This window comes from Vulpes vulpes, chromosome 9 (genome assembly GCF_048418805.1).
Source record: "Vulpes vulpes isolate BD-2025 chromosome 9, VulVul3, whole genome shotgun sequence".
Taxonomy (NCBI): domain Eukaryota; kingdom Metazoa; phylum Chordata; class Mammalia; order Carnivora; family Canidae; genus Vulpes; species Vulpes vulpes.
The window spans coordinates 107,468,952-107,493,547 of NC_132788.1; the positions used below are offsets into that span (position 1 = coordinate 107,468,952).

The following is a 24,596-nucleotide window of genomic DNA, read 5'->3' on the forward strand; positions in this document are numbered from 1 at the left end:
CATTTCCATCACCGTGGAGAATTCTACTGGACAACAATGGTCTGAAACAGGGATCTGCCAGCTGCAGTCTGGGCCTCTGTCTCTGTGTAAATAAAGTTTTATCGATACACAGCCACACCCATTCAGTTAAGTATTGTCTGTGGTCTCTTTTCTGTGATTCAACAGAGGCCCTATGGCCCATGAGGCCCCAAATATTTACTCTCTGATCCTTTAGGTTCCTTTAGGAGTCTGCAGACTCGCGGCCTGGAACATTCTTGAACAATACTGTCCGATGTGGCCACGTGTGGCCATCAAGCACCTCGAAACGTGGCTTGTGTGGCCGAGGAACAGAAGCTTAAATTTTGTCTAATGATAATTCGTGGAAGTGTAAACCCGAGTGAGAGCCGGTTCGTGACGCTGTGCTTGGGAAATCTTTTAAGTCCGCTTCGAGCGAGCGGGCGTGAGAACCTGGTTTTCCGACTGCCACTGTCACGGAGGGCAAAGAGCAGAGGCACATCGAGCATTTCTGGTGACAACTGATCGTCCCACCTGAGGTGGCCTGAGAGGAGGCAGGACACACACATGGGGTGGGGGGGCGCCCGCGAGGGAAACAGGAACGTGGGTTCTCCCTAACTACACCGTCCGCCCGCTGAAATGATGCTATTTTGGAGAGGTGGGGGGTTCACGTGAAATCTAGCATGAAAATTAACTGCGCCCGTTCCTCTCTGATCTTTAAATGTTGCTCCTGGAAAAATGTAAATGCTCTACGTGGCCCGCACTGCATGGCTATGGGCACTGCTCTAGAACATTCGCCAGCTCCTTGTTCTCCTGACCACTGGATGCCAATCATCATGACCGTCACGAACGTCCCCCAGGCGTTGCCCGGCGTCCCGTGGGGGCACTATCGCGCCCCCCGCCCGGGCTGAGCCCCCTTCTGACCCCACGTGAACTCCTCCTTTAGACAACGGGGGCTCTGCTGGGCTCCCGCACTCGGAATGCGCCTGGCACGTTCCTACCTCCCAGTCTCGGCACACTCGGTCCCCACGCCACCCCCACCTCCATCTGCCACAGTCTTCCCCATCTCTGAAGACGCAGCTCGATCGCTCCCTCCTCCAAGAAGCCGCCTTGTTTGCCCCGCCGCCGCGAGGAAGTCATGGGTGACGGTGGCAGCGCAGGCCCCCTCCCCCCCGTCCCACTGTGATGCTGCCCCTGGCTGCCCTATACCCGCTGTTCATTTTGTGCTTGTCCGTTATGGCGGGTTGAATGGGAGCAGCGGTGGGGTGGGGGGGCTCCCCTACAATACGCCCAAGTCCTAAGCCCGGAACCCGTGAACGGGACCTTATTTGGAACAGGCGTCCCTCCTTACAGATGTCATGAAGACATGGATCTCGGGATGGGGTCATCCTGGCTTTAGGGCGAGCCCTCAGCCCAATGACAGGTGTCCTCATAAGAGAAAGGCAGAGGGAGGGGGGAGCCGTGTAGACACGGAGGGCAGCCATGTGGTGACAGAGGCAGGGATCGGACGGATGCGTCATCATCAAGCCAGAGAACATCAAGGATTGCTGGCGCCACCGGAAGCTGGAGAGACGGGGGAACAGATTCCCCCCCTGGAACCTCCACAGGGAACGTGGCCCTGCTGACGCCTTGATTTCAGACTCCTGGCCCCCGGAGCTGTGAGAGGGTAAACCTCTGTCGCTTTAAGCCCCCTCCTGCGGATGGTGCTTTGTTACAGGGGGCCCCCCCTCCCGCGGGGTGACAACCAGCCCCCGCCACTCCTGCCCCAGGAAAGCTTTGCTCCTCAAGCATCTCAAACCCCCTGCTTCCCCCTCCGCTGTCCCCGCCCCAGCCACCGCAGCTCCCTGCTGCCCCTTGGCCCTGCTGCCCTGCGCAGGGGTGTCCGCGAGCACCCCCTGTGACCTGAACCGCCATCCTGAGTCTGCAAGTGGCACCAAAAGTGTCCCCGCGTCTCAGCTCTGTGCTGCCCTCAGCACCAGAAGTCCTCTTGCCGGGCTGGTTGCTCATCCGTTATCTGTACTGGGCTCCCCCCGGCCACAGATCAGGGGCTCAGTGTCTGCGGAATGAACCAGTGGGTGCTGAGGCCTCGGCCCGGGGTCTGCCCTGGAGGGGCCCCCAACCTAGGGGGAGACCTTCTTTGTCTTCCCTCCCGGTCGCGGATGGAGCCCAGAGCCCTGCTTCGGCCCCCAGCACAGAGGGGGCTGGGCCTCGGGTCGGGAACGGAGGCTGGCTTCGGGTCTGAGTCTCCATCAGGAAGGTGGGAGCAAGGGGGAACTAGTTGGGGCTTGGCTGGGGCACGGCTGGGGTCAGCAGGTCCGCGAAGCGGCGGGTTTCCCTGGACAGAACCCTCCGAGCGTCCAGCCCAAATCTGACCACAGACACCCGCACGTCCGCCGCTCGGGGTCTGGGGTCAAATCCCCATCCTGCTGTTTGCTGGCGGCTCGACTGTGGACGAATCCAGTATAAACTGGTTTGTTGGTCTAGATGCCCAACGCCCCCCGGGCTCCTCTCACCAGGCTGTGGGGTAATTGCCAGGCAGCAGGAGAGAACTAACACAGCCCACTGAGCTCCACTGCTCCCCCCACCCCTCCCCGGGCGCTAACCTGTATGGATGCACCTGCCCTCCAGTTCCGGGCGGCTGGTTTGGGGAGGTGCTAGCCAAGGGCCGAGGGAGGGAGAACTGCGAATTCTCTTCTCAGATGTCACCTCCTCCGTGAAGCCTTCCTTGACCACCTTCTCTACAGTCTCCTCCCTCCACTCCGCGCTGTTGTGCTCCTCCAGTGCTGAAGATCCGGGAGGCTCAGTCACTGGCTCACGGACACACAGCAAGGGCTGCTTGGAGCTCAGCGAGGAGCCCGCCGGTGTGGCCGCCACATCCTTCCACCACGCTCGTCTCCACTTCGCCCCCCCAAACAGGGCCCTTTATCCTTCACACTGAGGTTGAGGCCAGCCCCGGGAGCATCTCTGAGCCTCGTTCAGAATCAAGTCTGCCAATGCCACGATCTCACGTCCCCACCAGGTGCGCCCCCCATTGCCCAGCCAGCCGTGCTGCACCCATGTTCCCAGCATCTGTGGCTGCAGATGCCACCCAAGCAGCCCCCGGATGCCTCCGATGCTGAGCAGTCCCTCCCTGAGAATCCCAGAGGGACCAGTGAACACCCCCAGGGCTCATGGGGCGCCACGGATCTCACTACGGTTCCTCTCATTTCCATCAAGAGGCGCTGCCTGGGGCCTGGGCTCAGCTGGCTCAGGGGACAGGGACCTCATCACAAGGGAGAGCCAGCAGGGCTGGGGCCTGGGCCAGCCTCCCCTGGGGATGGAAAAGCTGTCCAGGCAGCCCCTGCATCAAGGGCTACAGCTCTATTTGCTGTGGGACAGAGACCAGGGATAAGTAAATCCCTTTCCATTATATAGGGAGAAGCAGGCAGAGCCTGAGTTCCTCCTGGTGGCCCTAAAGGCTCCCTATGGCCTGCCCTGTCTCCTCCTTGCCCTCCCCTTCTCCTCCTCTCCCTCTTGCTTGCTCTGCTCCAGACACAGAGGCCTCCTTGCTGGTCCTGCAGCACGCCAAGCCTGGTCCTGCCCCAGGGCCTTTGCATGGGCTGTTCCATTTGTCTGCTAGTGCTTCCTCATCCTTCAGGCCTCACCGCAACAACACTTACACACCACACCGGGCCAGGTGCCCTTGGGCAGTATGCAAGCTGCACAACCCCACACAACCACTCTGTTGTGAAGTATGGACCATGACATGCAGTAGGCACTCAATAAATGCTCTCTCCAGTGATCATTTCCATCTGTCTGCACCTTATACCTCTTTCTGAGTCCAGAGGCACGTGGGCTTTACAGCTGATCCCAGGAAGGGCCTCAGCCTTCCCCGGGCTGAGAGCAGCCCCTTTCCCCCTCCCCCCTCCCTCCTCCCCAGGCAGCACTCAGGACTCACCCCGGGCAAGGTCTTCTGTTCGTGCAGGGCAGTCTGAGCTTTGATGGCGGAGTCCCTGGCACAATAGGTGAGAAAGGCACAGCCTGGAAAGGAAGGAAATGGGGGGTGTTAAGAGAAAGCGATGTGTAGACCCCTGTTCACAGTGGCATCGATCCCAATGGCCAGAAGGTGGAAGCAACCCAAGTGTCCATCAGTGGATGGACAGATAAACACAGTGTGGCCCATCCACACGCTGGAATGTTATCTGGCCCCAAGAAGGAAGGGGCCCTGACACCTGCCCCCATGTGGACAGACCCTGAGGACACTGGGCTCAGGGAGGGGACCCAGACCCAGAAGGATGCCTCCCGCAGGACCCCACTCCCAGGAGGTCCCCAGAGGAGGCCCATCCACAGAGACAGAGAGGAGGTGGTGGGAGCCAGGGTGGGGCGGGGGGTGGTCCCTGTGGAGAGATGGAAGTTTCTGGAGACGGTGGTGGGGGTGGGTGCACAGCGGAGTGAGTATGCTTCGTGCCCTGAGCTGTGCACTTAGAGACCGTTAAGGCGGTGAATTTAATGTTACGTGTTATTTCATCACAATAATAAAATAAAATAAAAAAATAAAAAATTTAAAAAATTAAAAATAGAAAAGGAAAAATTGGTTAAGATGGTAGATTTTATGTTCTTTTAAAATACAAGTTAAAGGTAAGCAGAGGAGACCAGAGCCAACTTTTTTTGAGGATGTGGGGGGACAACAGCCGTGGTTCAGCCGCCCCCCACCCAAACAGCGAGGTAGGGGAGGGGGAGAGGAGACCCAGCTGTTAATTAAATCCGTGGCTGCCGCTAGATAAAGAGATACGGGGAAGGCTGGGTGAGGTGCGGTGGGGGAGGGGTCGGCTGCCTCAGGGACGAGGGTGGGGGGCGCACCAGCGGCCTCAAAGATGCAGAAGTCGAGCCAGTGGATTTGGACGGGGCAACACCCCTCTCTGGGCCTCGGTTTGCCCCATCAGAGAGGGTGGTCCAGTGGGGAAGGACGGGCCGGGGGTGGGGTTGGAGCTAGACGGGGTGTGGTGCAGTGGCCAAGGGCAGAGCCAATCAGGAGAGGAGGGGCCGGCCAGCCCCGAAGTGGTCCAGAGCCAGGGTGTGATGGACAAGGACAGGGAGGGTGTCTTGGGGTGGGGCTGGGGGGGGAGGCGGTGGGAAGCGGGAGAACTGCAGAGACAAGAGACATTGAGAGAGACAGAGGAGCAAGGACAGAGAAGCCCCCAGAGAAAGACGGAGGAGATCAAAGGTAGTTGAAAGATGTTTGCCTGAGGTGGGGTGTGGAGGGCAGGCAGGTGCCAGGTCCCCTTGGATGGACCCAGGGGACTGGGCCTTAGCCCTGGGCCTTGCCTCACTTTCACTGCGTGTGCAACGAGCCCAACATTGGCTGCTCGGATGCTGCTGGACCCTGTGTCCACCACCCCCACCTCCCTCCCTACAGTCTCTCTGCCTCTCCCTCCCCCGAGGACCCCCTGTGCAGAGGCCCTGGGAACAGCTTCCTGGTGCTCATTTTTGCTCCAGGCAGGAGCTAATTAAAGCCATGTCCTTCCTTCTGGGACGTGCTCACCACGCCGCCTCTCCCACCGGCTGGGCCGACTGATGGGGAGGGGTCTGCCTCGGGCCCCCCAGAGGCTCCCCCGGAGCCCTGGGGGAGGAGGCCAGCAGGCAGAGCTGAGGATGGGTTTCTAGCATTTAAAAAAAAAAATTGTTGTGAGAATGTGAAATGGTGCAGCCCCTGTGGAAAACAGTTTGGCGGCTCCTCAAAAAAGTTAAACATAGAATTACCATATGATCCAGCAATTCCACTTCTGGGTCTATACCCAAAAGAATTGAAAACAGGGACTCAAACAGATATTTCAGATTTACACATATTCACAGCGGTATCGTTCACAACGGCCAGAAGGTGGAACAGCCCAAGTGTCCATCCGCAGATGCATGGATAAGCAGAATGCGGCCCATTCATACACCGGAGTATTAATCTGCCTTAAGAAGTGGATAATTCTGACCCATGTGACCACGTGGACGGACCCGGAGGACACTGGGCTCAGGGAGGGGACCCAGACCCAGAAGGACACCTCCTGCAGGACCCCACTCCCAGGAGGTCCCCAGAGGAGGCCCGTGCACAGAGACAGAGAGGAGGTGGTGGGAGCCGGGGGTGGGGAGGGGGGCGGGGGGGGTCAGTGGTTCCTGGGGACGGGGTCTCTGTGTGGGGAGATGGAAGGTTCTGGAGACGGTGGGGGGGGGGTGGTTGCAGGGCAGGGTGAGTGTGCTTGATGCCACTGAGATACGCAGTTAAAAGCAGAATGGAGGGGGCGCCGGGTGGCTCAGTCAGTTGAATGTCTGAGTCAAGTCTTATCTTGGGCTCAGGTCACAGTCTCAGGGTCGTGAGACGGAGCCCCGTAGAGGCCTGAGAGTCTCTCTCCCTCTGCCCTGAGTCTCTCTCCCTCTGCCCTTCCCCCCCCTCTAAAAATAAATAAATGTTTTGGGGGAAAAATGGTTATGATGGTGAATTTAATGTTATGTGTATTTTACCACAATAAAAAAATTGTCATCGGGCTATATTAAAAACATACTCCCCTCTCAAAAAAAGGTGCAGAACATGTAAGTGTACAATGTAACAAATAATTATAAAATCCTGTTAACCGTTTCCCCAGGTCAAGGAATAGGACTGGGGAGCCACCAGAAGCCCCCGTGGCTCCCACCCCAGGAGAATCCCCTCCACCCCCCAGAGGTGTCTGCTACTCTGGCTCCCATGATAACCACGTGGTTCCTTTCTCATTAGGGGTTCCCGCCCCGTGTGTGTCACTCGTCAACGTAGCTGCGTCCTTCCTGCCTCTGGACTTACAGAAAGGGGATCGGAGCATACGCACACTTTGTGTCTGGCTTCTGCTACCCAAGCGCAGGGGGTGCTGTGTATCGGGGGTTAATTTCCTCGGGTAGCTGTGTCGTGTTTTATCCCGCGCATATGCCGCAGGCGGGTTCTCCGTTCTCTGGTGGGTGGGCATCCGGGGCGCCCACTGTTAGGCGCGATCGTGAATAGGGCTGCTGCGGGGCGCTCCTGACATAGGTGCTTTGAGGCACAAAGGCAGATCCAGGAGTGGGACTGCTGGTTATGAGGTAGGCTTATGGTCGTCGGCTTTGACTGGTTCTTCCGGAGACCGTTTTCCCAAAGTGGGTTGCACCAAAGAATTCTCCGGCCAACGGGTCTGACGGTATCAATGCCTCATTTGCCGGCCTTTTAAATGTCAGTCGTTGTGGGGGGCGGGGGAGGGGGTGCATCACTCTATTTCATGGAGATGGTCACATACCTTTCTGTGGTTATTAATAAGATCGGGCACCTTGCTGCTTTGTAGGAGCCCTATATGTACTGCACAAATAAAGAATATCTCGTGTTCCTTTATGGCTACATCGGATGCACGCGTCTTTCCCCAATCCGTGGCCGGTCCTTCTACTCTTTTTTTTTTTTTTTTCAGGGTTCCTATTTTCTGAATTTAATCCCTCAAGGTTTTCAGGGAAAGGGGAGGCGTGAAGACAGCTAGCCTAGGGCCTGAGAGAAATTAGGTGGAGCCAGCAAGAAATTGGACCCCAGGGGAGATGTACAATCCAGGCAAAACCCTTCCTCCTTGGGCCCCTTCTTGCCCACGAGGCCTCATTTGCAGAACACGGGAGTGCGCTGGTCCCCGAGGCCGAGGCCGGGGTAGGACACCCCCGTCACCACCACCCCCTGACCCCCCGCGACCTTCGAGACCATCAGCCTCTGGGCCCCGACGGTTTGCAGCCCCAGGGACAGGCCCCAACTGCGTGCCACTGTCCCCGGTGCTGAAACGCTTGCCTGTTCTCTTGACCGGCTCTCTCTTCCTGACCTTTTCATTTTCTCTTTTCTAGTTGGGGGAGAACGTGTGATGTTTACCCTTTTCTGGGTCAATACAGCCTTGACTTTTCAGCTCCTGTTGGGGCTGAACTGGATCCCCGCTGCCCAAAATTCATATGCGGCTCTCCTAACCCCTCAGGACCCCACAGTGGGATCCTATCTGGAAAATGAGCCATTGCGGATGCGAGGAGTTCAGGGGAGGCTGTGCCGGAGGGGGGGTTGGCCCCCATGCCGTAGGGACTAGTGTCCTTACAATAGGAGGAGATGTGGGCACACAGACACACGATTGTGAGGGCAGGAGTCCGGGTGATGCATTGACAAGCCAAGGAACAGGAGGCGCTTCCAGCAAACCGCCCCCCGAAGCTGGTGGAGACCTGAACCAGGTTCTCCCTCAGTCTCGGAAGGAACCAGCTCAATCCACATCTAGATCTCAGACTTCCGGCTCCCGGGACTGCGAGCAAATGCGCTTCTGTTTCTGAAGCCCCCACCCACCCCAGTTCGTGGGGCGCTGTTTCAGCAGCCCCAGCAAATGAGCACAGTCCCAATCAGCACGGAGTTTTAGGATCTTAACAGAGTTTGGTGGCTTCTAACACTAATGCTCTTGTACTCAGCAGTGACTCACTTGATCCTTCTAACCACCCCACAGAGTAGCTGCTGGTGTTGTCCTCATTTCACAGATGGGGGACCAGGGCACAGAGTGGGGAAGTGACTTGCCCAAGGTCACACAGGTGGTACGTGGAACATCCAGGCTCCAATGGGCCGTGTGCTAACCACTGGGGTAACACTGCCTGGAGCTTGCATCTTTTTAAAAAAAAAAATTCCCTGGGGCCTAGGGGGGGGCAGGATCACAGGCCCCTGACTCACCCCTCCCCAAAGGGAACTTTAAAATAGTGCCAGCTATCGAATGCGGGATCAAATGCCCCCATTTTAATCGTTCGAGGTCTGTCTGTTGCCTCGCAGACCCAGCGAGACCTTTTGAGGGAGGTCAGAACCCATGCGAAGCCTACACACCTGAACCTCTCACCTCAGTTTCAGTCCCGGCCACCCGCACCCCACACATCAGCCTCGTCAATGACAAGCGGGCCGGGTCTGGTGTCCAGCAGCACCCTCCCATGCCGGCCAAGCCCCGGCGTTCTTCCCAGAGTGCTCTTCACCCTTCACCCCCACACCCAATTCTCAAAACCTGGACCAGGTGGGGTGGGGTGGTGTCAATGCTCACAGATCTCTCTCTAGGCCCAAGGACAGAGCAGGGACCAAAAATGGGGAAAATCACTGGGGAACAAGAGTATACATGTATGAAAGTTTCCTAATAACTAGATCTGTATCATCACAGCTCCCCTGGGAGGGAGGGAGCTCCCCAACTCTGGAGGCAAGCAGCAGTGACTCCCCAGAGAGGAAACGTCTTTGCCAGAGAATCCTGACAGTCCCTCCTCATGCCGAGATCCTCTGCTCCCTGGTCTGAGATCTGAGCCTTTGGGATTTCATGACTTAACGTAATGATGATAATAATGGTGTCCACTGAGCACCAGGCATCTGATAGCGGCACGTCACCCATATCAACCCTTGGAATCCTCAGACTGGCCCAAGAGAATTGCATGATTGTATTTATTATTATTTTAAAGATTTTTTTTTTAATTTTGGAGAGACAGAGAGAGAGAGAGAGAGAGAGAGAGAGAGCGCACGGGGGAGGGGCAGAGAGAGAGGGAGGATCCCAAGCAGATTCTCCCCCTCGCCCCTCCTCCTCCCTGCGGGGAGCCTGTAGGGTGGGCGTCCTGCACCCTCGGTGGCGGCGGGAAGGCTTGCCTGAGGTGCAAGCAGATAAGGGTAGAGCTGGCTCTGACCCCAGGGGGACCCGACGTCATGGGCTCCGCTGCCATCTGCGGCGCTTAGAGGCTTCGCTCTCCGGGGTGTGGGGTGGCGGGGGCTCCCAATTCCACCATCGTCCCGGACGCTCACCCAAAACCTTTAATATTTTAAGACAAAGGTGGCCACCAAGAGCATCTGTGAAAAGATCACTGCGCGCCACCTACCATCTAGTGGAGACGCCAGTTGTTTGGTTACGCAGGTAAATGGGATCAGCAGGGGGTTACGGCATGATAGGGGCCCCCCACTCGGGCTCTGGGGCAGCCCCACGGGCCCAGCCTGCAGTGGGGGAAGGAACAGCGTCCAACACGGAGGAGAAGGCCGAGGTGCTCAATGGCCCAGGTCACCCACGGCAGGCGACAGGGCCAGGACCGAGCCCATCTCTGCCTGGCCCATTGCCCGGGGCTGCCCCCAGCCCATGGGGACCCTCCTGCATCCAGCCCGGGAGCCACTGTGTCTGAGGACCAGAGGGCAAAGGAGGCCGTGGTCCCTCCGTAGCAACCGCTCTCTGCTCACCCTGGGCTCCGGGGACAAGGCCTTGGCTAAGGGACCACGCGAAGGCTCCCAGGCTGGGAAACAGCAGAATCGGCACCCCCCCGTCCCCCGTTGTGGTCAGCCTGGGGCGGAGGGAAGGACAAAGGGCCAGGGGAAGCCCGGAGGACGAGGGTAGCTTCATCCTGGACGCACGTCCTGCAGCAGTACCCTTGGCGCTGGGAACTGGCCACGTCCCTGGCTGCACCCCCCACATCCCGCACCCACCACCCCGGAGCTCCCCACGCCGTGGTCCGCCCTCATCTGTGTCCCCACCCTTCCTCCTCTGCCCGCGGCCCAGCCCAGCCCAGCCGAGGGCGTCGGGCACCCCAGCTGCCCCTGCGAGCCTGCAGGGCGCTGTAGCTGCCTCTCAGGGGTTACTCTCCCCCTGGACTGGGGGCTCCCTGAGGGTGGGAGCCGGGAACGCCGGCCAACGAGGTGTCCCCAGGGCCCGGCGCTGGGCCCAGCACGCTGTGTGCTCAGCAAGAATCCGGCGGCGGCTCACGGCCTCCCTGCTGGTCCAGGCCCACCCACACCCTCCCGCACCTGCGGCCCCTCCGCCCTGGTCTCCCCGATGCCACCACCGCTGCCACCCTCACCCCCACAATCCGCACTCCCCGGGGGCTACAAGAGGGCCCCTGGGAGCACCCCCTCTGCCCACAGCCCTCCAGGGCTGCCCACTTCCCTGGGGTACACGCCTGAGTCCTTGCCGCGGCCCCTAAGGCCCCCTGCATGACCTGTCCCCCCTCCCCTCCCCTCCTCCTTCTCTCTCCCTTAGCCCACTCTGCCCCCGCCCCCCCCCCACGCCTCCCCCCGCACACACGCGGCCCCTCAGCTCCTCCAACACTCCAGGCCACCCTGCCCCAGGACCTTTGCATGGGCTGTTCTGAATGCTTTGCCAGGTCTCTGCACAGTCCACTCCCTTCCTTCAGGTCTTGGCTCAAATGTCACCTCCTCAGTGAAGCCTCCCCTGAGCACCCTGTTTCAAGCTACAGCCTCCAATCGCCCCCTCGCCCTGCTCTATTTTTCCAGTGCCCTCATCCCGACCCGCATGACGCATCCAGGTTTCCCTCACTCTCCATAAGTGGAGCGTTCCTGCGAAAACTTCCATCAGCCTAAACGGCACAAAGTAAAGAGGCAATCACTGCTAATTTACATGGGGAAATTCTGAACATTCCCAGACTAAAAAAAAAAAAAAAACCCAAACCAAACCCCAAAAAACACCCCTTCTTAGGCTTTTCTGATACACATCTCGCTAACGGGTGCACGCAAGGAATGGGACACAGCACAGGTGCTCACAGGCACAGTTCGAGCCCGGGCGGCCGATGCTCAGGTGCCGAGCGTGCTCCCGGGGAGCCCACTCAGAATGTGGGTTCTGCTTTCTGCTTTTATTCCCCAAAAGCAAAAATCCCCTTCAGATTTCTTTCTGTTACCAAAAGGTGAAGTCGCGTGATACCAACTTCCCAAAAGCTGGAGGCCCCCGCATCGTGTTTACCTGTGCTCCCCACGCCCACTGACATGTCCCTTCCACCAGGACAGAGATTTATACACGTTTGATGATTTTGGGGGGCGGGGATCGAGGCAGCGCCGGGCGCGCAGTAGGCGCTCCGTGGACTGAAGGCTCGTGTTTTCAGGCTGACCTGCTCGCATCAAGGCAACCTCTCTGAGGGCAGTGACGGCGGGTTCATGTTTACCCCTTCCCTTTCCGACCACGCGTGGCACAGGGTTACCAAGATTTCCTGAGCACCTATTATGCGCCAGCTGTACCGTGGAAACAGACGCAGGAAAGACACCCTTGCTCATCTCCGATCACCGACACCTCCGGCTCCCTCCACCAGCAAGGACCTGATCACAGCTGCTCTTGTGAAGCCCCATCACAAACCCCTTTGACCCCACACCGGCCTCACCCCAGGTGCCCCACAGTCTTAGTCTTTAACCTCGGCTCTGGGATCTAGTGTGCCCCTTTCTGTTGTGTGATCTTGGGTCATGTAACCTCTCTGAGCCTCCACTAGGGGTTACAGAAGACACTCCCTTGTGCTGTGGGGCCACCCTCCACCAACCACCTGCCCCCGGCCAGCCTCTCTGCTCCCCTCCGTCCTCTCAGCCCCAGGCTCTCCCCACTTGGCTGACAAGAGCGGGGCTGACCGGCTCTCTCCCGAATTCATCACCCTGCCCCTCGCTTACAAACTCACCGGCCCCTGTCCAAGGGGGCCCGGCTTCACGCCCAGGACTCATGCTCCTGGCCCCTCAGTCCAGTGCGCCGTCTCTGGGGCAACCTCCTACCCCCTGGCCAGTCTCTTTAGTTTCCACTGCTGACCCCTCCTCTGCCCCGGGCTTCTCAGGGCTCATCTGGACACACCCCCCAACCTCCTGTCCACAGCCATCCTGCCTTACCCCACAGACTGTCACCACTCCACACCACTGATCCCTCCATCCAGACACACACCCCCTGTCCATCCATCCGTTATCCCTTTGTTAACTCATTCTTCCACTCATCCACCCATCTGTCCGTCTGTCCACCCACCCATCCATCCATCCACCTGTCCACTCACCTAGCCACCCATATATTCACCCACCCACCTGTCCATCCATCCGTTATCCCTTTGTTAACCCATTCTCCCCCTCATCCACCCATCTATGCATCTGTCCATCCACCCATCCATCTACCTGTCCATCCACCTAGCCACCCATCCACCTGTCCATCCATCCGTTATCCCTTCATTTACCCATTCTTCCACTCATCCACCCATCTGTCCATCCATCCATCTATCCACCTGTCCATCCATCTGTCCATCCCCCACCTGCTGTGTTCCAGGCACCATTCTGGGACCTGGGGACACAGCAGTGAACACCAAAGGCAAAAATCTCCATCCGTGGGGGCACCTGGGTGGCTCAGTTGGTTGGGCGTCTGCCTTGAACTCAGATCATGATCCTGTAGTCCCAGGATCGAGCCCCATATCTGGGCTCCCTGCTCAGCAGGGCATCTGCTTCTCCCTCTCCCTCTGATTCTCCCCAGCTCATGCTCTCTCTGTCTCTCAAATAAATAAATCTCAAATAAATAAAATCTTTAAAAAAAGTTTCCATCCTAATGGGGTTTCCAGCCCAAGGGGGAGGAGGAGAGGAAAGCAAAACATAAAAAGCAGGATCTATGGTATGTCAGAAGTCTTCGTTTTCACAGGGAAAAAAAGGAAAGCAGGGAAGAAGGGTTTAGAGTGCTGGAGGGTGGCTGTGATTATAAATCATGTCTGCAGGGAGGTGGCATTGAGAGGGTGAAGGTTGAAAGGCACGAGGAAGGAGGATGCAAGAATCTGGAGGAAGAGGAGGCTTCACCCAATAGGTGACATCGGAGCTGAGACCTGGAGGAAGTGAGAGAGTGAAGCCCGCGGAGATTTGGGAGAATAGCATCCCAGATAGCAGGGACAGCATGTGCAAAGGCCCTGGGGCGGGACTGGCCTGGTGTGTTGGACAAAGAGCCAGGAGACCCATGTGGCTGGAACGGAGTGGGTGGAGGAGGAGAGAGGGAGGAGGGCAGGGCAGCGAGGGGGCGGGGCAGGTCGTGCAGGGTCTGGGGGCGCCGCCGAGGGGACTGTGGTCACTCTCTGGAACGGGGCCATGTCTGGCACCGGGAGGGGCTGAGCAGCATCCCTGGCCCCCATCCGCTGGATGCCAGGAGCACCACCACCTGCGACAACTACAGACGTCCTGAGCATCACCTGGCGTCCCCTGGGGGCCGAAGTACCTCAGGTGAGAACCACTTTGCTAGATCCTTCCTCTTGCTTACCTTCCCCACCAAGAGCTGATGATCTGAGCTCTTAAATCCGTCTCCCCAGCACCCTCAGGTCAAAGCCAAGATCGCCCAGCTTTGCAGCCCCTCCCAGCCTCACCACTGCCGCCTCCTGGGCTCTTCCCTCCACATTCCCTCCACTGCCCTTAACTCGGATCCACTTGTAAGTCCCCTGGACACACGACCTTCCTGCCGCACACGCCTGCCTCGGAAGTTCCAGCCCGTCCCCCAGATCCCAGTTCTCTCCCCCAAATCCTGCTAAAATATACACAATGTAAAATTCACCATCATAACCCCTTGTAGGCGCACAGCTCAGGGCACGGAGCACACTCACCCCACCCTGCACCCACCCCCACCACCTTCTCCAGAACCTTCCATCTCCCCAGACAGAGACCCCGTCCCCAGGAAGCACTGACCCCTCGCCCCCTGCCCCACCCCTGGCTCCCACCACCTCCTCTCTGTGGACGGGCCTCCTCTGGGGACCTCCTGGGAGTGGGGTCCTGCAGGAGGTGTCCTTCTGGGTCTGGGTCCCCTCCCCGAGCCTGGTGTCCTCGGGGTCCGTCCGCGCGGGGCAGGTGTCGGGGCCCTTCCTCCCCGAGGCTGGGTCAGGTTCCAGAGCGTGGACGGGCCGCCTCCTGTTTATTCACTCGTCCTGCGGTGGACACTTGGGTTGTTTCCACTTTGGGCCGTTGTGAGTTGTGCTGCCGTGAACATCCGTGTGCAAACAGCTCTTGGAGACTTTGAACACTTCTGGGTCTGTACAAACCGCTGGATCACATGGTGACTGTGTGTGTTTGCAGAACCCCCAGACTGTCTTCCACGGGGGCCGCCCCGTCTCGCATCTCCCCAGCCACGCACGGCGGCGAGGGCTCCGATTTCTCCACATCCTCGCAGACATTTGTGGTCTGTTTTGTCCCACTGCACGTGGGGGGCCACCCGCCCCCGACTCCAGGACACCCTCTCTGCCCTCCCCCGCCACCCATCGCAGCTCCTTAGGATCAGCACAGACACCCTGGTCTTGTTCTCTCAAAGCTGGCACACAGTAGGGACTCAAGAGACAGTTGGCAGTCGGGGTAGGGAGGTGGACGAAGAGCCTGCAGCCCCAACCATCTGCGTGTCCGTGGGGACCTGAGCCTCCATCTCCCCTCGTGGTGAGGTTGCGCCTCCGCGGGGGTGCCTCACCTGCTCCCCCCCAGCAGAGGGCCGCGGGGCAAGGCCCTCTCTCCTAGCCTTCACGCATTTTCCCTGACCGCGCCGCCAGGCCGGCTGCCCCTCAGCGGGGCTGGGTGTACCCGTGGAGGCAGAAAGCCCCATCTGCTCTCCGGGACTCTCTGTGCCTTAGTTTCCCCACCTAGGAAACGGGAGACCCAGAGTTCACGTTCTCCAGATTCTGAGCTCCCTAAGGGATCCTGTTCTTTCCCTGCCCACGGCCTTCAAGGGCTCCCACCTCACTCAGGGTAAAACCCACAATCCCACAGTCCTCTCCAAGACACATGACACCTGGCACAACCTGCCCCGCCCCCTCCTCGCTCCCTCCTCCCCTCCCTCTCTCTGCTCCAGCCACACCGGCCTCCTTGCTGCTCCTCCGACAGGTCACACTCATTCTGACCTCAGGGCCTTTGCACATGCTGTTTCCAGGCCTGGGATGCCTCTCCCTTGGCTTCAGAACCACAGCTTCCTCATCTGTCATTAATGTCATCTTCTCAGAGAGGCCGTCTTCGGCCGCCCGAGGGAAGCTGTCACCCTCCAGCACACATCCTACTTTATCTTCTTCATAGCAATCCAGTTCAGTCTAAATCTTGCTTATTTGTTTCCCGTTTATTATCAGCCCCTCCTCTCCCCGGGATTGCTTTGTGTCCCCAGAGCCCAGCTCAGTGCCCGGCACATAACAGAGACTCGACAAACAATTGCCGACTATCTGGCTGCCGGGCCATGTACTGAGGCCACCTACGAGATGAGGGGCATCACTCAGAGTTGTTACATTGGCCACATGACGTCAGTGGACTCTAATGTCTACAACTACTCCAAAGACAGCTACCATAGCCCTTCTCTTTTACAAACGGGGGAGCTAAGGCTCCGAAGAGACGAAGTGGCTTGTCTAAGATCACACAGAAGCAAAAAAGCAGAGCCAGGAACAGCAACCAGGCATGTCAGACTGCAAACCTGATGGGTCATTCCCACCCACCATGTGAGGAGGGAGGCGGCTGATGCTGGGGAGGTACCCATCTTCCACCCATGCATCCACCCACACATCCTTCCATCCACCCATCCATCCATCTATCCATCCATCCATCCACCCATCCATCTACCATCTACCCTTCCATCTATCCACACATCTAACCATCCACTCACTCATCTATCCTTCCATCTTTCCATCCATCTATCCATCATCTGTCTACCCATCCATCCTTCCATCTGTCCACTTACTCATCCACTCATCCATTCCTCCATCCATCCATTCATCCATCCATTCATCCATCCATCCATCCATCCATGTATCCACCATCCAGTCATCCACTCACCCATCCATCCTTCCATCTTTTCATCCAACCATCATCTGTCCACTCATCCATCCTTTCATCTGTCCACCTACCCAACTACTCATCCATTCCTCTATCCATCCATGCATCCATCCATCCATCATCTGTCTACCCATCCATCCTTCCATCTGTCCATCTCCTCATCAGTTCCCCCTTCCAACCATGGCATCCACCCATCCATCCATCCATCCACCCACCCACCCCTCCATCCATCCAACCACCCACTCATCTATTCTTCCATTTTTCCATCCATCTATCCATCATCTGTCTACCCATCCATCCTTCCATCTGTTCACCTACTCATCTACTCACCCATTCCTCCATCCATCCATCCATCCATTCACCCATCATCTGTCTACCCATGCATCTGTCCACCTCCCCATCTACTTATCCTCTCCCCATCCAACCATGCATCCATGCATCCATCTATCCACCCACACACCCCTCCAACAGTCCTTTCTACCAGTCCACTCATCCACAAATTGTCATCCATCCATCCATCCATCCATCCATCCATCCATCCTTGCATCAATCTACTCACTCACCCATCCATCATATTGTAGCCAGCCCATCCTCCCACATCCAACTGCTCCTCACCCCCCATCCTCTCACTCCCTCCCTGCCCTCGTCCATCCACATGCTCCACTTCCAAATGGCAAAGAAGACACAGTGCTTGTCCTCATAGAGCTTATGTACAGCAATGATCCCCATGACCCCAGGCCAACAGGACCATTGTTGGGTCAGTGTCTTCCAAACATAAGCAGCCCCTTTAGTCCAAGGACAGTCAGCCCGCCTTGATGGCTTTGACCCTGAATCTCCATCTCCACGATCACACTTGTGTCTCTGCCTCCTCCACTCTTCTTCCAAAGTGAGTCAAGGCTCAGTCTGGGAGGTGGGATGCCTAGCTAACTTGCTATGTGACTTGGGGCTGAGTGCTACCCCTCTCTGAGCCCCAACTCCTCATGTGATACATGTGGGGGAAGGGAACTGGTTCTCTGAGGACACATGTCTGCCTCTTTGCATTCCTCTTTGCCCACAGTGTGGGCTTGCCCCAAGGGGAAGTTTCCTTTTTCTCCAGCCAGGTGCGTAGGCAGTAGGCGTATCCTGAATGAGGCTGGGAGGCCAGAAAGAGGCTGGCAATGGCAGGGAAAACAGACACAAAGCTCCCTTTCCACATAAGTCTGAATTCCTCCGCTGCTCTAAATTCATGGCTCCTCGGCGGCCTCAGTCTGGGATCCCAGGCCCTGCAGGCCCGCGCTGACTCGGCCTCAAGTCCCTGTCTCACCTCATTCGTCCTGTACTCCAGGTGTGCCCTTCACACCTCCCAGCCTTTGTGAGGCCACCTGCCTCCGCCCACATGCGTGAGGACAGGGACACTGCCTCGCAGACTCTACGCTGTGTTTCACGCCCATCACGGGGCCTGGGACATGGTAAGTGCTTCTGTGAATAGACAAACGAAATGCTTCCTCCACCAGGCAAGCTCCTCGTCCTCTTTCAAAGCTCCTGTTCCAAAGCCCCTCCTCTGTGCAGCCGGATCCCCTGTCCTGTTCCCTCAACCCTGCATCCCTCCCTCTGACCCGGGCCCGACCACTGGCCTAGGTGCTATGGCTGGCTCTGTCTTGCCATCGGAGAGCCTTCATACTTCTCTCACCCTGTACGAGACGAGGCCCCAGAGGCTTTCAGGAGGTGTTGGCTGAATGAATGAATGAATGAATGAATGAATGAATGGCTGAGGGAGTATGGTTCCCCCTCAGATTCCTAACGGCCAGGTTCTCATCAGCTAATGTCCGGGATGAATGAGAGAGACACAGGCCAGACACAGCTCCCGGGCCCACCCCCGAGGCCAGAGCCCCTCAGAAGAGCCCTGCCAGGTAAGTCCCACATCAGAAGGGGACGCTGGGGCTCCTAAGACCCTTTGCTCCGTCCTCGCCAGGGCAAAACCTCCACCACCTCCCACCGCAGAAGTTTCCAGAGTTAGCACTGCTCTGGCCTTTGCACATGCTGTTCCCTGTGCCAGGAACGCCTGTCCCCGTCGACAGATCCTTCTCACCCTGCAGGCCTCGGCTCGGTCACACATCATGAGCCCAGCCCTGTGCCAGAATGGTCCTCATCCTATTTCTGGGATAGAAAGCCCCCCTGGTCTCCCGATCCCATAGGGGACCACACGGTCTGCCAGTAAGATGTGGAGAAACCAGACTCCACTCAAGGCCAAGCTCGGAACTGCTCTTTCACACTGACCGGCCACCTCCTCCAGGAAGCCCTCCTGGTCTCCACACCTGCAGGGGCAGGGGCTCCTCTGGGCTGACCCCGGAGGCCCGTGTTTTCTACCGTCACGGCCCTCACATCAATGCCTTTTGCCTCCTGGTTCCTCACTGTGTCCTCCCACCAGGCTGGGATTTGAAGGCAGGTCAGGTCTTGGAGGTGATTTTTATCTGTGTTGCCCAACATCGTGTCCTTGGTCTAGAACGGGGCCTGGTGCACAGCAAGTGCTCAGTAAATGTTGGTTATGCGGGTTATACGGGTAGATGGATTCAGGTCTTGTTCACTCCATCGAGAATCCCGCACTGACGGCCGCCCACGCGGATGCCCACATCCCCACAGACACTGCACACAGTAGGCGCTCAGTCAACGCTCTCTGCGTGACGGAAGACGGCAGTGATGCCACCGTCACAGGCCGCAAGGCCCGGTGGGCCTCCCCAAAGCCTGTTAAATCAGGGAACAATGGGCAGCTGGGGAAACCGAGGCACGGGGAGGGGGTGCATGCCTAGTGCGGCGTCAGGCCCCAGCACCCCCACGCGCCGCTCTCAGCCCGCCGACTCCTCCCTGGGCGCCCCCGCCAGGCAGTCCTCCGTCCCCGGGCTGGCGCGCCCGCTCCCTCCCGAATCTCACGCCTCAGAGCTCAGCGTGCTCCAGCCTCCCCTCCTGCCGCCTAGCCGAGCAGCTGGTGCTCCCATGGAAACCACAGGCCTCCACCCGGCCCCCCCACCTGCGGCGGCCCCCCTCACAACCTCCGCTTTAAGACAAATATTGTCATTAACATGCAAATGCATATACGATTACCATAAATGGGGGGCCTGGCGGCGGGGCGGCTCGGGCAGGGTGGGCACTGGTGGTGGACCCCCTCGGGAGACAGGGCCAGCGCAGCCACGCCGGGCACCTCCCTGGGCCCCCTCTGAGGGCGCTGTGCCCTGGCTGGGGCCCCGGGCCAGTGGGAGCCCCCCAGCTCCCGGCCTGAGCTCGGGGATGCGGCAGGTCTGAGCGGAGACGCGGCCTCGGGGCCTCGCTGCTCCCCCCTGCTCTCCCGCCTGCGGGTGGGGGTCCTCCCTCTGCCCCTGTGTCTCTGTCTCTGTGCGTCTCTTTCTCTGCTCTTGCCCAGGGGGTCCCTCTCTGTCTCTCAGGTCCCTAAATGTTCCTCGGTCTCTCTGTCTCCATCCCTTTCTCTCTTAAAAACAAAACAAGCCAGCGCCCAAGGGCCTGCCCTCTTTCTGAGGACCCGGCTCCCCCTTGCCCGCCACGGCCACGTTCCCAGAGCCCCGGGCGGGCGCGGGCGTGGCTGGCCCTCCTGCCTGTCACTCGGTCTCCACAGGGGACCCCACTGCACAGGCCCTGAGGCCTTGGGGCGCCCTCACGTCACAGCCCCTTCCCTCCCCGACTCCATCTTTGGGGGCCCAGCCTCGTGGCTTGGGGAAGCTGTCACCCCTCCGTCACACAGACAGACTCATGCATTCCCTGGGCTGGAGGGAGGCAGGTGAGTGACAGTGGGGGTCCCAGCTCTTGGGAGCCAGTCTTGGCCCCTCCAGGTCTCAGTTTCCCTTCCATGTGGAAGGCACTGATGCTCGCAGCCCACCTCAGTGGCCATCCCTTCAGGGCCCTGGACGGACCCCACGTATGACAGTTAACGATCATCAGGACAAGGTGATGCTGGGTGGTCCTTCCTGCACTGGGTGCCAGCAGCATGGTGACCCACTTCACCCCTTCTGGCCCTTCCAGCTCCCCCACGGGATCCCAGAGCATTCAGGAGCCCAGAAGGCTCCGGGGGGTGGGGTGGGGGGTTCTCTCCCCTCCTCCCCAGCCGGGACCACACCCCCACCCCGCTGCTTCGAGCCAGCACCACCAGCAGGCATCCTGTACCCTGTGGGCTCCCCAGGAACTAAACCAGCTAAATGTTGGCGGGAGGAGCCTGAACACCCCCTGGACTTCCCATTCATCACTGCACCTCCCTTTGGCTGAGACTCAGAGAGGGGCAGCCGCTGGCCACGGGTCCCAGGGCGAGCCTCCCTCCTGGCTGCTGGGCCTCCCCCCTCCAGCAGCTCCCTCCCACAGGTGAGGCCCAGCAGGCCCAGCACAGGGGGATCAGGAGAGAGGTCCATTCCTGACCCTTGGGTGGTGTCGGAGAGCGGATATGAGGGCAAGCCCTCCCCCTTGGCCCAGGCCCTGCACCCAAGGTCCCTGGGAAGTGGAGGGTGACAGGCTGGTGTCACGGACACCCTGCTTCCTGCTTCTCACCCTCCTGGGAAAGCCTCTGGGGTGCTCCTAATCCCAACAATCTCCAGCCAGAAAAACAGGACCTCACATTCAAGGGGCCCTGCTCTCTTGACAGTGGGAGAAACTGAGGTTCCAGCCCAGGGGAGAACTCAGCCAACGTCCCTCCCTTCCTCCTTACAAGGGTGGGGGGAGGTGGGGATGGGGGAGGGGGAGGGGTGCTCCAAGGGAGATTAAAAAAAAAAAAAAACGAGAAAAAGGGGAATGATCACCCAGTGTGTCCATCCACTGCACACCATCAGCTTCCCTGATCCAGAGCTCAGCCTTTCAATTCAACGTTTGGGGGCCATGTGGACACCCCCTCCAACCTCCATCAGAATCTTTCTAGAAATGGGCCCTCCAGGCATACGAGGAGTAGGGGCTTGTGGAGACAGCCCTCCACGCAGCCGAGGGCCCCTCAGTGGGACTCATGGGTGAATGGGAACCCCTGCCCTCCTAGTTCACATAGAGGAATTAGATTTTCCAAGCCCGATTTTTTTTTTTTTTTTGGTAATGGTTGGATTTGAAAAAGAGGTGGGGGATGGGAGGGGTTTCTTTTCTCCCCCTCAGATACCGGCTGGAGGGTCTAGCTACGGTAACAGGCCCTGGCTCCATCCCACCAGGCTCTCCCTATGGCCTGCCACGGTCCATCCTCCATCCGTCCATCCATTCATTCATTCGCTCATTCATTCATTCAACAAACATGCATTCCTGCTTCCCATGCCTGCAACAGAGAGGAAGATGGGGGCAAACAGGGTCTGAAATAGGTCACGGGCCCTGGTCCATCCCCCAGGCACCTCCAGGGTCTTGCCAGGGGTGTCCAGCACAAAGCCTTCCCTGTCCCCACCCTCAGTTGCCAACACTTGACAGGAGAACCATCAAAGCCACGGTAATTCAGACACTGGGCCCATGATCGGAGCCCAGGGCCGGGGCCACGTCCCTAGGCACCTCCTCCCAGCATCCCATCAGAGAGGGAATCAGGTGGGAGGGAGGTGGGCAGGCCTCCCCACCCCTCCTGCCTCCCCCACTGGGCTCCCAGGTCGCCCACGCCTCCCTGTCCACCCTGGGATCTGCGCTCTGCCAGATGGACGGTCCAGGCTCATCGTCTTTGGCCTCAGACCTCAACACATTGCTAACAGGCTAGGCCAGTTTTAACTTGAGCCAAAGGTGGAGGCAGGGAGGGGGAGGGCAGGGAAATGGAGGGGGGGATGCTGATCCAAACAGAGAGGATGGGCAGGGGGGAGGGCGAACCATAGTATGTTAGCTACGGAGGCTGGGGAGGCCGGTGCCCACCCGCAGCCCACCTCAGCTCCCTGACACCCCCACCCCGCTTTCTTTGTAGTTACCGATTAGCCCGGGGTCCTGGGCATCCGTGCCCCCTGCGGCTGGCTGGACCTGCCCCGCTGGCCTGGCTTTGTGAAAATGACCAAAGCAATGGAGTCCAGAGGTGCAAACTTCCCCGACGGGGCCTGGGGAGGCCGAATGAATGGGGGTGGGGGGGTGGGGAGGGGGGGGCAATGTTCAGGCAACAACCCCAGCAAAGGGGCAGGGAAGAGTGGGTGAGGGAGGAAGTGGTGGGGGTCCAGGGGGAATGGGAGGGAGAGGCAGAGAGAGAGAAGGATGCTGGGGGGGGAGAGGATGGGAGGTAGAGGGAGACGGGAGAGGAGAGAAAAGGAAAGAGAGAGGGAGAGGGAGAGAGAGGATGCCGGAAGGTGGGGAGGGAGGGAGAGGGGGCGGAGGAGGGGAGGGGGCCAGCTCGAATCTGTCAGCTGCACCCCCAGAGGGGGGAGGAGGGGTGGGTGGAAACGGGGGGGGGGGATGATGCTGTGGCAGAGGCGAGCAGAGGGAGGAGGTGAGGAGAGGAGGGCTGGGGGAGAGAAGATGCCGGAAGGTGGGGTGGGGAGGCCGACGGAGGGGAGGGGAGGGAGGGAGGGAGGGGGCCGGGGCGCCCACCTTTGTGCATGCCCGTGTAGGGGTCTTTGAGCACCGTGAGCTCGTAGATGCGGCCGAACTGCTCGAAGAGCGGCTTGAGGTCCTTCTCGTCCAGGTTGCGCGGGATCTGGCCCACGAAGAGCTTGATGGCGTCCAGGTCCTTCATGCCGTCGGGCTGCCCCCCGGGGGGCTCGGGCCCGCTGCTGCCCACGGGCGAGGGCCGCGGCTGCAGGAGCTGCTGCTGCTGCCGGCGCGCCTCGCTCTCCGTCAGGCGGGCCATGGCGGGCGCAGGCGGGCGGCGGGCGCGGGACCGAGCCGGCGGCGGCGGCGGGCGGCGGGCGGACTCGCAGCTGGAGCGACGGACGCCGCCTCCCGCCTCCCTCCCGCCCCGTCCCCGCGCCCTCCTCCCGCCTCCCTCCTCCGCGCGCCCGCTCGCTCCAGCATCAGGACCACAAAAGGGCGGCTCCGCAGCGGCCCCTGGCGGCCGGCGCGCGCCTCGCAGCCTCCGCGCCCCCCGCGCCCGGGCGGGGAAACCGAGGCCGCGGGCCGGGCCGGGCCGGGCAGCGCCCCCATCCCCGCATCCCCGCCGCCAGGGCAGGTGCTAAAGCAGCGCGGGGGCCTGGCGCTGACCCGCCGCCCTCGGCCCTCCTCCGGGGCTCAACAACAGTGGCGGCAGCGGTGGCGCTGGTAATAATAATAATAATCATCATCATCATCCCTGCACCAGAAACCCAAAAGGGAGCACTTTGACAATACCCCGTGCCGGGCACTGGGGCTCAGGACTTTGAAGTTAATACACGACCGGGCAGGACCCGCAACAGTCGCCTAAGGTCTCAGCAGAACAGCCGCGCACACGCGCAAACCAAAACCAGGAAACAAACAGCGACCACTGGGTTTTTGTCAACAGCGACCGGAGGTGACGTTCTTTTCGCACACTTGCTACGAGCACGTAGTGTCCAAAGGATCTCAAAGGATTTTGACACGTTTGGGCCGAGTGCTCCATGGGTGTCATGTCGTCCCGACTCAAGACTCTTCCAGAGATGTCCCCAGATGAGAGCCTGAGCCCTCCCCGAAGCCCACCGGGCCCTGCAGGACCTGCCCCGTCCCCTCCCTGCCCTCCGCACCTCCCTCTCTCCCCTCGCCCCGCTCTGCCCCAGCCACATGGGTCTTCTCTGTTCCTCCAGCACACCAGGCAGGGGCCTGCCCCAGGGCCTTTGCACAGGGCCGTGCTCCCCGCCTGCAATGGAGTGCACGGCTGGCTCCCCGGAAGGTGCATGGCTGGCTCAGTGTTTGGATCCTCATCACTCTCTGTCTCCACCATTTCCAAAATCGTTCAGCCATCCTCACCTCCTTTCTCAGGCTTGCTTTTTCCTCCACAGCATGTAAACCCTCTTAATTCTAATATGCTGTATACTTACTTGTTTGTTAACAAACCACATAGCTCTTTCTAGGTGCCAGGCTCTGTGCGAGGTGTTTCACACGTGGGAACTCATGTGGTCCATACAACAACCCGGGTGAGCACAAATAAATAGATTCTCACAGACTATGCTCAGTCGGTGGAACATGGGACTCTTGATCTCAGGGTCATGAGTTCCAGCCGCACATT

General features: G+C 59.3%; 1 protein-coding gene across 20 annotated transcripts in view; it reads right to left on the reverse strand.

Moving 5' to 3' along the window:
* CELF5 (CUGBP Elav-like family member 5) overlaps positions 1 to 23,709 on the reverse strand; it is a 49,281-nt gene extending 25,572 nt beyond the window's left edge. For 16 of the 20 annotated variants that reach the window (XR_011994514.1, XR_011994513.1, XR_011994512.1 and 13 more), the window contains exons 1-2: positions 23,012 to 23,709; positions 3,932 to 4,014 (exon numbers count right to left, since the gene is read on the reverse strand). Coding sequence is in view for 12 of the 20 variants with exons in the window: in XM_072721821.1 (XP_072577922.1) it covers positions 3,932 to 4,014; positions 23,012 to 23,270 (342 nt within the window). In the remaining 8 variants the exon portion in view is untranslated. Of the gene's footprint in view, positions 1 to 3,931; positions 4,015 to 22,404; positions 22,945 to 23,011 lie in introns of those variants that run through there. The other 4 variants (XM_072721839.1, XM_072721829.1, XM_072721849.1 and 1 more) reach the window with 4 other exon arrangements.
* Between the last annotated feature and the right edge of the window lie 887 nt (positions 23,710 to 24,596).